At 47.5% G+C, this 13,393-nt stretch overlaps 1 protein-coding gene across 4 annotated transcripts in view; it reads left to right on the top strand.

Annotated features, from left to right (window-relative positions):
* Window positions 1-13,393, top strand: part of SMAD7 (SMAD family member 7) — a 70,508-nt gene that overhangs the window by 33,602 nt on the left and 23,513 nt on the right. For 2 of the 4 annotated variants that reach the window (XM_069104427.1, XM_069104433.1), the window contains exon 2: window positions 7,482-7,535. In XM_069104427.1, coding sequence (XP_068960528.1) covers window positions 7,514-7,535 — 22 coding nt within the window. In that variant the 5' untranslated portion in view covers window positions 7,482-7,513. Of the gene's footprint in view, window positions 1-3,661; window positions 6,176-7,481; window positions 7,536-13,393 lie in introns of those variants that run through there. The other 2 variants (XM_069104424.1, XM_069104422.1) reach the window with 2 other exon arrangements.

Raw genomic sequence — 13,393 nt, forward strand, 5'->3', positions numbered from 1 at the left:
AGGAGAAAAGTGAACACACTTTTCCAAATTTTTTGGAATGAGAAAACTTCTTTGTTACAATTAGTGCCAGAACATTTGTTTTCTATTTATTAACCTGTCCTAACATCTGAGGGCCAGCCTCACCAAATGGTAGAACTGGGAAAAGACCTCAGAAATAATTTACTCCAATGTCTTAATTTTATAGATGGGAAAACCAAGGCCCAAATAAGTGAACTGAATTGCCCAAGTCATAGCTAATTAGTAAGAAATGCAGACTCCAAATGTTCACCTTTGGAAGGTGAACCTGCCTTATTTTTTTTTTTTCCTGAACCCTCAAGGATAGTATTCCTGTCTTCTTTTCATAATGCTACAGGATTCTCTTGTTAATACCAAGCAGGGGGCTGAATTGACAATCTGAATTGTCAAGGTCCAGATTCTTCCTTCCCATCTCTGTTTCTTCTGTGTGTAACTTAGCAAAATTTCTGATTAAGACTCATTTGTACTTTGTTGTTGTTCTGTCATGACAGATTCTTTGTGACCCCATTTGCAGCAGCAAAGATACCATTCATTTCCTTTTCTAGCTTGTTTTATAGATGAGGAAACTGAAGCAAACAGGGTTAAGTGACTAGCCCAGGGTCACACTGCTTCTAAATGTCTACAGTAAAATTTGAACTCAGGAAGATGAGTCTTCCTGACTGCAGGTCTAATACTCTTATCAACTGCATCACCTAGCTGCCGAATACTTGCCAAGGTATTTCATTAGACCTTAGAGTTGGAAAGAACCTTAGGGATTTACAGATGGGAAAATTAAGATCCAGAGAAGAAATGACTTGTGTAAAGTGACACAGACCTGAAACTCAAATTCAGGTCGTTTGATACCAAATCCAGGGTTCTTTTTTTTTGCTTTTTGGAGGGCAATTGGGGTTAAGTAATTTGCCCAAGGTCACACGGCTAGTTTGTGTGTGTGTGTGTGTGTTAAGTGTCTTAGGCCAGATAGGAACTCAGGTCCTCCTGGCTCCAGGGCTGAACTCTACTCACTGCGCCACCTAGCCACCTCAAAATCCAGGGTTCCTTTCCTATTTTCAACAAAAAGTTTAATTGATGTACATAGCTTAGAGAAACATATTCTCTGTCAGCATCTAGGCATTCAATAGACTGATTAACAGCTTCCCACTTCTTGAACCCATCTTTCAGAAATGTGTTTAGCCGATCTCTGCTAGAGGATGATCACACAACCTAAAAAGATAATGTGATGGGCTAGTTAGTTTTTTTCACTCACTTCATTCTGTTATCCACCCTTCTATGTCTAAGGCTATTTGAAATTACTAAAATAGCTGAGAGAATCTTAATCTCAAGGGGTTAAAAGTCTAGTAAGGGAGATATAAAATTCTTGCTTTCTAATAACAGCTTAAAGTCCACATTTCTTGTTCAGTCAGATGAAATTCCCCCATTTTGAATATTTACTTTTTAAAAATTCATATTGCTATTTGCTCCCTGTATGTGTCAAGCAGGCAGCTAGGTGGCGCAGTGGATAGTGCACTGGGCTTGAACTCAGGAAAACTAATCTTTTATGAGTTCAAATCTGGTACTTGCCAGAGGGGTAACCGTGGGCAAGTCACTTAACCCTGTTAGCCTCAGTTCTTCATCTGTAAAAAGGGCTGGAGAAGGAAATGACAAACCACTCTAGCATCTCTGCCAAGAAAACACCAAAGGGGTCATGAAGTCAGACACAACTCAACATGTTAAGCATGCTAGTTTAGAAAAAATCAATAAATACTAGGTATTAATGTTTGTACATGAATTTTAAAATATCAACTGTCACCTCCCCAAAAGGATCTTTTCTGATCTCCTTCCCCAAGCTTTTCCCCTGACATTCCATTGTATTTAATATTTACTTATCTGTGTCCTTCTTATTTTCCCCTCTAGAATATAAGCCCATTGAGGGTAGAAAACCATTTTAATATTTGTCTTGGTATCCTAAAGGGCCCTTGATACTGCAATGGGAGTAAATGTTTGTTGAAATGAATAGAACATTTGTCCTGTATAAACATTTTATTAAGATTCTCTGAATTCCATGTGACTCAGGGCAAGTCGCTTAACCTTTCAGTGCCCTAGGCAACTTCTAAATTGCAGAGAAGGTGCTGATCTGCTTTGGAAGTCAGAGTTCCTTCCAGGAAGCTCCCTACTCTGATACGATCAAAGGTCCAATCCAAAAAGGAGGGAAAATCATCTGAATGTTCTTATCACCAACTTACACATTTATTAGGGCTGCCTGCCTAGGTAACTGAGGAGTAAATAGTACTTCATGTTTTTGGTGTTTGCAGCACTTAGCTTAGTGGCTGGCATATCTCAGGCGCTTAAGGAATGCTGCTAGTTGACTTGCTGAGAAAATAGGAAGAAGATAAAATTTCTGATCCTCAGCATCATAATATCTAAGAGAAAGCCATCATCATTCATGTCACTAAGGGCATGTGTTCCTATATGCGTTTCTCCTACACAGTCATACATTTCAAGGCAACCGATTCAATCTCTGGTTAAGTTGTGTTCGTGGGGGGTTGAATGCTGTGTTTACATATTTACTTATTTACAAAATAAGAAATTTGCAGGTCACTGCCTCCCTCCAGCCTCCCTCCATTCACCCACGTCTTCGTGTTGGGAGTTGCCAAGATCCGGTACAAGCCCCACTCTACATTTCACAATCCTAAACACATTCCAGAGCTGTTCACAATACACACTTCCCATGTAATCACTGAAACAAGAGCAGGGAGGAGAGCAAGAGAAGGCTGAGGTCCCATTCTGGTCCGGCTGCCCACCCCTTGGCCAGAGCTCTGCTCGTTCCCCTCCAGTACAGACTTCCTGGGGCTCCAGTCCAGTCTAGTTTGAAATGTCTTCTTAAAAGAGGACAGAGCTCCCCCCTCCTCCCTCGGGAGACTGCTGCGCAACAAACCCACTAGATCTCACGGTCAGGCCTCTCGGTCTCTTTAAATGAATGAACTGGGTTGGGGGGGGGGGGGCGGAGAGGAAAGACTGGGGGGGGGTGTTTGCAAATCTTGTATTGTACAGAGGCAATCAGCACCCAGACTAGTCTGCTGATGCAACCCCATTCTGGATTCCTTTTTTTGGTTTTCCTTTTAATATTTTCTCTTTGCTGTAACCCTTACAGCCTACCTCATTTTATATGTGTGTGTGTGTGTGTATGTATGTAGATACCTAAACGCACGCACGCACATATACAGGGAATCGGGGGGTTTTCTCTCCACCTCCTCCTTTCCTCCTTTCTTTCTCTTCCTTCTCCTCAGTTTCTCTTTCTTTCTCCTCTCTCCCCAGAATTCAGGAGGAGGGAGTAGGAAGGGAAAGCCGGGGGGGGGGGGGGGGGGGTGGTAAGGAGAAGAAAAAGAAATAGCTTTTAGAAACCCGATCTGTTGTTTGCGAAACACAATCGCTTTTTTTTTTTTAAAGCGACAGGGTGTCTAGACGGTCACGTGTCCAGGCCGGAGCCGGGCGCGCCACTGCGCAGTGGAACCAGCGAAGCAGAGAGAGCCAGGGAGAAGTGGAGGGGGGTGTGGGGGAAGGAGGAGGAGGAGGAGGGGAGGGGGAGGAGGAGGAGGAGGAGGAAGAGAAGAAGGGGAGTGGGAGGGAGAGAGCGTGTGTGCTGGAGGCGGCGAGCTTCAGACACACACACACACACACGCACACGCACGCACACTCGGGAGCTAGGTCCGCGAGTAGAGCGAGGTGAGAGCCAATACAGGCTGGAGGCAGGAGCTGTTCGGAACCCTCACTGTCCCCCTCGCCCTCCTCGAGATTGCAAAGCACCGGAGCCCGGCTCCAGAAGCCAGAGGCAAAGACTAAGAAGGACACCCCGCATTCAAAAAAAGATTCCCCTTTGCCTCCTCCTGCAAGGCCAAGCCTGCTGGTCCCCTCCCTCCCCAGAAGAAGGAGGAAAAAAAACAAAAAGGGAGGAGAAAATAGGCGAGAAGAAGGGAGCCCGAGCTTTTTTTTCTTGCTGCTTCTGCCCGGCGTATTGGGAGGAAAATAAAAGTCGGAGAGGCCGGAGAAGAGAGGGAGGCGGAAAGTAAGCAGCCACCCTCGAGGGAGCCCCGAGACCAGACAAGCGACTGCCTGCCGTGCCTTTTTTTAATCTTTCCTCCTCCTCCTCCTCCTCCTCCTCCTCCTCCTCCTGCTTGCTTGCGTGTCTGCAGCCCTGAGAGGAGGAAGACACGGCTGCAGCAGCGTTTGCTAGAGAGAGCCAGCCAGCCTGAGCTAGAGAGCGAAGCCGACGCCAGTCTCACCTCCTGTCAGCCTCGGCATCACCCCCTCGGATCTGGTTTTTCTCTCGCCTCCCTCCTGCCAGCCGCGGGGCCTGGAGGAAGTGGGGACTGAGTCGGGGCGGGGGAGCAAGGCTGTCTCTCGGAGATCCACCTCGGGAAAGCCAGGAGAGCCTGTGAAGGCTGGTGTCTTTTTTTTTTTGGAGGGGGGCAGTGGGTGGCTCTGTTTTTTTTTCTTTCGCTGGGGTGTAGGAAGGAGGAAAGACGAGAGACTCACTTAAAATAATCAGGCGAGCTTGGTGGAAGAAGCCGATTCAAAGCTTCCTTTGGATTAAAAAAAGATACATATACACATGTGTCTGTGTCTTTGGCAGAAGAGACGGAGAAGACGAACGGAGCTCCGAGAAGAAAACAGAGGATGTTAACTCGTGGATACATTTTTGGGGGGGATACTTTGTAAACGCTTTTTTTTTTACTCCGATACAACCGGACGTCCCCAGGGCTGCGCCTTGCCGTGGTGATTGTTTTAAGTTTTCATTTGCAATATTTGGGTTCCCCCCTTTTTTTCTCCGGCACCTCATGCGGGGTGAAATTCACTTTCTTCCCCTCCCCCGAACCTTGGCGCGGATGGAATTGGTGGAGATCCGGTCACTAAGGATAGAGTACAAAAAAAATTAAATCGCGTGCCGGCCTCTTTGGTGATTGCCAGCTTCTCCTCACCCCCAAATTAAGTTGCTTAGAGAAGGAGGAAAGACCATTTTCTCCCGATTCAAGCAACGAAACAAAACCTTCCATTCTGCTTTCCGGAGCCTCTGCGAGGAGCCGAGGCTGGAGGTGTTGACGTCCACAAGCTACTCGTTTTCGTTCCGCGTTTGGGGGGCAGCGAGCAGGGAACGGAGAAGCGCCTCTCCCCAATCCCCGGTTTTTCTCCCTTTCCCTTTGTATCTTCCCTTGGTCAGCCCGGTCGGTTTCCTCGGCGGGGCTGGGCGACCCGACCTGAATCGGGTGCCGGTGGAGCGGGGTGGGGAAGCCGGAGAGGAGCGGTCCCTCCCCTGCCGGGCCCCCCCAAGCCCCCCCACTCCCTCCGGGCTCCGAGAGACTGGCGCATGTTACGGAGCGTCCCTCCTGCCGCTGCCGCTTCTGCCCGGGCTCCTGCTGCTGCTGCTGCCGCCTGCGCCTGCTGCCCCAACTCGGCGCCCAAATTCTTCATGGTGTGCGGAGGTCATGTTCGCTCCTTAGCCGGGAAACGACTTTTCTCCTCGCCTCCTCGTCCCGCATGTTCAGGACCAAACGATCGGTGCTCGTCCGGCGTCTCTGGAGGAGCCGTGCGCCCGGCGGGGAGGACGAGGAGGAGGGCGCAGGAGGAGGCGGAGGCGGAGGCGGAGGAGGGGAGCCGAGGGGGGAAGGGGCGACGGACAGCCGGGCGCATGGGGCTGGAGGAGGAGGCGCTGGTAGGGGTGGCTGTTGCCTGGGCAAGTCGGTCAAAGGTGCCAAAGGTCACCACCACCACCATCACCACCACCCCTCCTTGGGCGCCGGCGCTGCCGGGGGCTCGGAGGCCGAATTGAAGGCGCTGACCCACTCGGTGTTGAAGAAACTGAAGGAGCGGCAGCTGGAGTTGTTGCTGCAGGCGGTGGAGTCCCGCGGGGGCACCCGCACCGCCTGCCTCCTCCTGCCTGGCAGAGTGGACTCCAGGCTGGCGCTGGGGCAGGGGCCCCCCGCGTCCCCTCTCCAGACTCAGCCCACCCAGCCGCCGCCGCCGCCGTCTTCTTACTCGCTGCCCTTGTTATTGTGCAAAGTGTTCAGGTGGCCGGATCTCCGGCATTCCTCCGAAGTCAAGAGGTTGTGTTGCTGTGAATCTTACGGGAAGAACAACCCGGAGCTGGTCTGCTGCAACCCCCACCACCTTAGTAGACTCTGCGAGCTAGGTAAGGTTTCCACTTGCTTCAAGTATAGCTTCTCCCTCCCCGGGATGGAGCAGACACTATGAGGGTATATATTTTTTTTACAGCCGGGTGATCGAATTCTTTTTACCCTACCTAGCCAGTGGGGAAATGTGTTTGTAGTGAGGATGCTTTGTGGGGGAAGCCCGGGGGAAGTGTGGGACCGAGGTGTACTGTACCTGCTTCCTTTTCGCCTCTCCAGGCCCTGGAGTATGATTTCGCGTGATTATTCATGCAAACCGTACTGAGACCCAAAAAGGGGGAAGGTGCAAAAAAAGTGTTCTTGCTCCCTCTGGCCCCCACTCAGGAGTAGGGGACGTCTTAGGACGCAGACTAATTGATTCCGAGAGAAGTGGAAGTGTTCCGAGTGACGTGAATCTCCTATCCCTTGGTAAATAGGGAGAGTCAAGCCTGATCCGTGAGACTGGGCTACGGGGATTGCCAAGACAGCTTTAAAGAAGCTGTCTACGTACGTAGCCTGGATAGATCCCCCCCTGGATTGAAGAAAGAACCAGAAGCCACTGGGACCTTAGGGTTCCAGTTTCCCCCTCCTCCAGGAGAAGGGGAGAGCCATACAACTACCGGCTCTGGTATTTATCCGTGACATTTGTTGTCCCTTTACTGAGCTCTAGTTCAAAAGGATTCTCCTTAAAGCGCTATATAATAAACGTAAGCTGTCATTCACTCCCCCCCCCCCACACACACACTTTTGTTTTTGGTGAATGCGGGCATATTGATTTTGGAGCGTTTTCTGATTTAAAACTCCCTTGCCACGGAAGCAACCCCCGAGTTTCGCGCAGCTCCTACAAACTTAGAAACTTCCTTGAGTTCTTGGGTGGTTGGTTATGAAATGGAAATCACCAGCTCGGGGCCGGCAGATCGATAGGACTTCTCCCCTTTTTGCTTTACGGTTGGGTGCGTGGTGAGGGGGGGCTTATGGGGGGGGGGTGGGAGTGGAGGGGGACTTTCTTTCTTTCCCTCTTTTCTGGGAAGGGCTCCCCGCGCTGCTCGGGAGGATTATCCTTGCGTCTGAAGCCGCGGTGATTCCCGAGTGAGCCGGGGAGGCCGGATCAGACAGTCCGCGGCGCAGATAGCAGCGCGTCTGGCGCCAGGCGGCCTCTTTTGTTTATCTGACAGCAAAATATCAAGGCAATCGCCGCCTCCCGGCCCTGCCTCCAAGCCCCAGAGCTAAGACAAACAGTTTTGCTAAAAGAATGCCACTGTTCTCCCAAGTTTCTATCTCTTCTTCTCATGGCTCTGCCTTATTTTCTCTTTACTTTTTTAATTCCAGAGTCTCCCCCTCCTCCCTACTCCAGATACCCAATGGATTTTCTCAAACCAACTGGTGAGTAGATGATTTTAAAGTACATCTCGTGTCTTTAGGAATAGAATGGTGAAGCCGGGTGTGTAGTAAGGGCAGTGGGGAGTCGTTCTGCTTATTGAAGGTGGAATGTGCTCCTCATTTTTGGAAGTTTGGGGTTTTCCCGGAAACTTTGTTACGGCTAAGGGACTTTTTTTTTTTTCCGGCTTATACTAGAAATGCTTTAAAAGATTTTCTTCCTTTGAAGTGTTTTTGCAGTCCATGACTTACAAGTTTTAAAAATGCATAGGCTATGATATGCCCCAGAAAGTGTCAAGGGAGTCGAGAGATAACAGGTTTTTAGAAGAATGCAAAAATTTCTAAAATGCCAGTGCTCAAAGAGCAAGGGGGGAGGGGCAGGAACTTTCTCAGACTGGCACTTCTTTTTGATGGATATAAGTAACCAAGTGGCCAGAGAGAGTGTTATTTTCTAAGGTTGCAAAAGGTGATTTTCAGTACAGTTGAGTTTTTAGAAAAATAAGACACAACAACAAAAATCTTCCCCTTTTCCCTGTTACTTCCTATCCCTAGTCACCTGTAAGTCAGCCTTCTCCCATGCTTCCTTAAGAATTCTGGGGGGGTGGGGAGTGGGGAGGTGGCTAGGTGGTGCAGTGAATAGAACATCGGTCCTGGAGTCAGGAGGACTTGAGTTCAAATCCAGCCTTAGATACTTAACACATAACTAGTCCTGTGACTTTGGACAAGTCACTTAACTGCAATTGCCCATACCTTCCCTCCTCCAAAAAAAAAGAATTCTTGGTGGGGGCCATAAAAGTTTCTCAGCCTTGTTCTGCATGCCTGTTGCTTTATAATTGAGTGGCAGGATGCCAGGGCAGAAGCCCATTTGAGGCTGGCACGGGCTCTGTTGCGGTTGTCTGCATAAACTTCTGGTTGGCAGCAGGCTTGGCCCTGTGTTGATAAGTAGGACTGGTATTGTAGAAGGAGAGAAGTTCAGGGGAAATAAGAATGGTGGATAACATCAGGGAGGAGTCCCAGTTTCTCGGAGCCACTTCATATCTCTCTGAAGATTAATTGGCTAAAAGTATCGATTGTAGCACAATTGTCTTTGTGCCTGTGTCCTGGTGTGCAATTTTTCAAGCTTTTACTTGACCAAATGTGTGGTATAAGAAAAAGAGGCATGTTAGATCTGAAGGGGTCCGAGGCAGGGGAGGTGGGTAAGCAAGCCTCCCAGAGTTCTCTAAGTGTCCTCTGAGCATCTTTTAACCTTCTGGAATTAAAACAGCTCCACCACAAAATGTGTTTTGTCTGATGGAACTTATCCTAATTAAAAGTTTTGCTGAGGCAGAGTCATGAATGAAAATACTTTAATGAACAGTGTTCCTGAAGCCCAGATTCCACAGTATGAGCCTCCTCCTCCCCATCTCCCTCAAGTTAGAGAGGCGTTCCTCCCCTCTAATAAATGGCCTACAAAGCATGTGATATTTTGCTTTCGATTTACAAAATACTAGATAAATGGTCTTTAATGAGGAGATAGCTTAGAGCACTGTGTTCTTAAAGTGTTAACTGAAATTTAGCAGTCTCTAACTTGCCAAAGAAGGTTACCTGACTGGTTTATGAATGCCCAAGAAAAAGGGGCAGTGTGATATAATGGGAAAGGTGCTGGACTTCTGTTAACAGACTGGGATTCTCAGAGGCCCCATACTTTATATGTGACCTTGGGCTAGTGTCTTCATTCTCTAAGCCTCAGTCTCCTTATCTGTCACTAGATCAGTGATTCGTTATCTGGAGCCCATAAACTTGTTTCCAAGAGCAATTCTAAGTGTATTTCAAATAGTATTGGACTTGATTTCCATTGTTAGCTTACAGATTTTATGCCTTTAAAAGCATTATTCTGGGCTTCTAAAGACTTGCCATAGGGGTCCTTTAAACAAAAACATAAAAAATCCTCATGCTAGGTGCTGTCTCTAAGGTTCCTTCTATCTCTGATTCTTATTTTCTTCTCAGATTGTGTTTATGGACACTTTGGTAACTTCTCCCACAATTGCTTTTTCTTTGTTATGAGGTTTGCTACTTTTTCATTAATACAATTTAGCACCAACCCTTGACTCTAGTGTCTCCCTCCCATTTTGTAAAAGGGCAAACTCACATCTCCACGCTTCTAAGGAAGGCAGGCCAGCTGCCAGCATAAACCTTTAGGAAGGGGGAGTGATTGCCTGTCTATATGTTGTAAGCATCCTGCAAAGAGACTAGGATAAATCTATTCACAGGATTTAAGCATCCAATTTGCTATGCCAGTACCTCATTTCAGTTAGCGGAGTGATACATTTATTCATTAGCAAGTGTTGACATTAGGTAGCAAAATGTGTGTAAACAGACAAGCCACAAGAACATGAATGGGCTCCTTCGAGAAGGGGGGAAAGGTTCTCTAGATCAGCCAATAGGAAATAATCCAGCCTGCCAATCGGAAACTCAAAAACAACTGGTTACTCACCCAAAATGCTTTGTTCAGAAAAAGGGAAAAAGTGTGTGTGTGAGAGGGAGAGCTAGAGAGGGCACTTGTTCCCTAAGAATTTGAGGGCAGTGACAATGAGGAGAGGAAGCCCCAGATGAAAGGGGTCTGTCATTATAAATGGTCATTAAAGAGGCATACAGGTCTGGGACTGCCCTGACCTTTTACTGACAGCTCTTGGGGAGTGAGTGAAGGGACACAGAGACAGAAGGGGAGGGGAATTGGCTTGCTCTGTGCTGTCCGAAGTTTCGTCAACACCTTGTATATTTCTGAGTCTCTTTGACCTGGAAATTTCATTCTCCCACATTCTTAAGTTTCTAAGCCCTAGGTTGAATTTGTTTGTCTTAGGTTACTAGGTGAGAACGAGGAACATGGTTTTACAATGGAAAACTGTTAAAATCATAACCAGTTTAACAACTAAGAGAGTCCCTACCCTGGAGACTCAGGCTTGGGAAGAGGATGTTGGAGGTGGGGGGAGGGTTGGGGCCCTGAGTAAGGCAGGCAGACAGGCATTTCTTTGGAAGAGCTATAGGCATCAAGGCTGGGGAAAGCCATTTTATTGCTATAGTTAAAAAGTAATCGACCGCAGTTCACGATTGCTTAGAGCACAGGGCAGCTTCTGTTGGTGCCTAGTTTTCTGGCCTGTGTTAGGGCATCATTACTAGCCCATGGTCTCACAGATAGTTTTTATATAGCACTTTAGAGTTTACTCCATGTTTGTTATCTCAGTGAAGCCTCACCACAACCCTGAGATGTTGTTATACCCCATTTTAAGATGAGAAAACTGAGGCCGAGAGAGAGGTTGAGTCATTTCCCTAAGGTCACACACAGCTAGTCAAGCATCTGAGGCAGGATTTGAACTTAGGTGGCTGCCTGTCAGCTGTGAGGGTGTAAGGAATGTTGGACACATCCACCTAGAGAGAAAACTGAGTTAATAGTCTGTTTCAGTTGCTAAGCATGACTAAGTTTATGAGGTGGGACTAAGGATCACAGGTGTGTGTCCTGTACCTATCTAGAGAGCTCAGGTTGTCTCTTGCCTTTTGCTTCATCTTTAACAGAATTCTGAAGGACTGAAAGGACAGGATTAGGAGTGGAGGTAGAGGTATGTGATTTGGGAAGGATCGATGGGTGACGTTTTTGTTTCAGTAGAGACACTATAGCCCTTTCTTTGCCCTCATTGCTAATCTCTAGTTTGTAGGGGTATGAGCTTCAAACTTGTGGCAGAGGAGGAAGGGGGAGTATTGAACTGGTGGCCTTGCTACTTAGTCCCAGCTCAGTTATTAATGAGCTGAGTGTCCTTGATCTTTCCTGGCCTCAGTTTCCTTGTCTGTAAAGTGAGGGAGTTGGGAGAGGCATAAGTCTCAGGGATAGAGATTTTGGCTTAGATGGGGGGTGTGGTTCAGGTCCTCCTGATACTTAGTGGGAGTCTGACTTTGTGAGCAAGTAATCACTTAACCTCTCAGTGTTTTAGGAACCTCTTTAAGAATATGTTTGGGAAGAGTTGTTCATCAGCCCTGGTAGAATGAGTTTCCTTACCAGGAGTTGTCAGGGTTTTCTTCAGGCACTGCCCCTCCCCCTCAAAGCTGAACAGATGATTGCCAAGGCTACCTTCAGTTTTAATGCTGTGGGGCGTCCTCTCTGATCAGAAGAATCCTTATAGAGGAGGCAGGGAAGAGCTCACGTGATAGATCGAATCCCTCTCAGGATTGGCCTAGTTAGCTAGTTTGGATCAGTGCTGCATAGACCTGCACGTAACTTGAGGATTTCTGTTCCTAGCACTGCTTTAGACTTTCCCTTCTGGCCTCCCAAAAAATTTTGTGAGAGAAACTCTGCTGACCTCTGCTTCTCTTATTAGGATTTTGAAAGTCTATTGAAAAGACATCGGTGTTTCTACCTTGATCCCATTGGGGGGGAGGGGAACTAGTTAGTATACTCCTTCAACTCAAATCTGTATTTTTTTTTTTTGTGACCTGTTGGCTTCCAGAGGAAGACCTCTGACCTGAGAGGTCGGGATATTTCCAAGGATCTGTTGAGGCACGTGGAAGGAAATGACTTCTGTTTTCCTCACAACTTCTTGTACACATTAGTTGCTTGATAAATATTGGTTGTTTTGAAGGTAGGAGTGGTGCAGACCTTCGTTGTGCTTTGGGGACCATGGTCCTGAATTGAGTAATAGGCAAGTTCAAGTCAGTGCTTTTCTTTGGAGACTTGCCTTTGAGGGCCCCCCCCCCCCCCGGGGTATGAGTTCCATTTTGGGTGGGATTTAGAGGCAGCTTCTACAGTTATCCCCTAACCTTCTTAACCTCTGCTCCATGGTAGAATGACTGGTCCCAGGTCAGAATCCTCCAAGGTGAACAAATCATTTGATTTCCCTGTAAGATGGAGAGAGGTAGGGGGAGACACAAAGTGGCTAGATGGCTCAGTAAGTCAGAGTGCTGGGCCTGGAGTCAAGAAGACCTGGATTCATACCCAGCCTTAGATACTCACTAGTTGTGTGATTCTGGGCCAGTCACCTCCTGTTTGCCTTAGTCCAATGGAGAAGGAAATGGCAAAGCGCTCCAGTATCTTTACCAAGAAAACTCATACTGGGTCACAAAGAGATGCACATGACTGAACAACTGAACAATGAGGAGAAGACCAGATAGCTTCTAAGGGCCTGTGACCCTCTGCTATGTAAGGAAAGAGATTGTGACATGTTTGATTTGATTAGCCAGAGGAAGAGAGCCATGGGGTGGGAAGACTGGATAGCTGAGCTGTAGCCCTGACTCACTGGGTGGCCCTTTGGGCTAGTCACTGCGGCCTCAGTTTACTCCAGGGTGTGTGTCAAACCAGGTATACTTGGCTATTTCACAGGGTGGTAGGGAGAACTAATTAACGTTTGTAAATCTCTTCCTGAGATCAAAGGTGCTGCCTAAGTGCAAAATACTATTTCATAAAAACCCTTGTGGTTTGCCAGTGTAGGGCCAGGTTACCTTTGATCTGAGACATGGTTGACACCCTGGAGGGTACCATTTCTTCCCTGAAGTGCTTGGGGGTCCAGCTTTGCTGGCGTGCACATGGTACCCTGCGGTAAAAAAAGGGTGTATGAAATGGGAAATTTGCTCAGTTTTTAGACATGATTTTGGGGATACTTTGGTGGAGGGAGGAGTATGTAGAGGAAAGGGTTAAAGAGCCTGTCTCTTTGGAACATAGTAAATTCTCCACCAAAGGCATTTAGAAAGTGTAGGGTATACAGTATTTCACAAGTAACTTCATTTCCTGTCTCCCCTATTGTTTTCCATTTGATTAAGTGTATCCTGTTAAACTGTATATTCCTGTTACGAGTTATACTTTACCCTGATAAAATGAGATTACACACACATTCCTCCCCCCC

Source organism: Petaurus breviceps, unplaced genomic scaffold (genome assembly GCF_028583685.1).
Source record: "Petaurus breviceps papuanus isolate PSGF00001 unplaced genomic scaffold, PetGlider_PUasm1.0 131, whole genome shotgun sequence".
Lineage (NCBI taxonomy): Eukaryota > Metazoa > Chordata > Mammalia > Diprotodontia > Petauridae > Petaurus > Petaurus breviceps.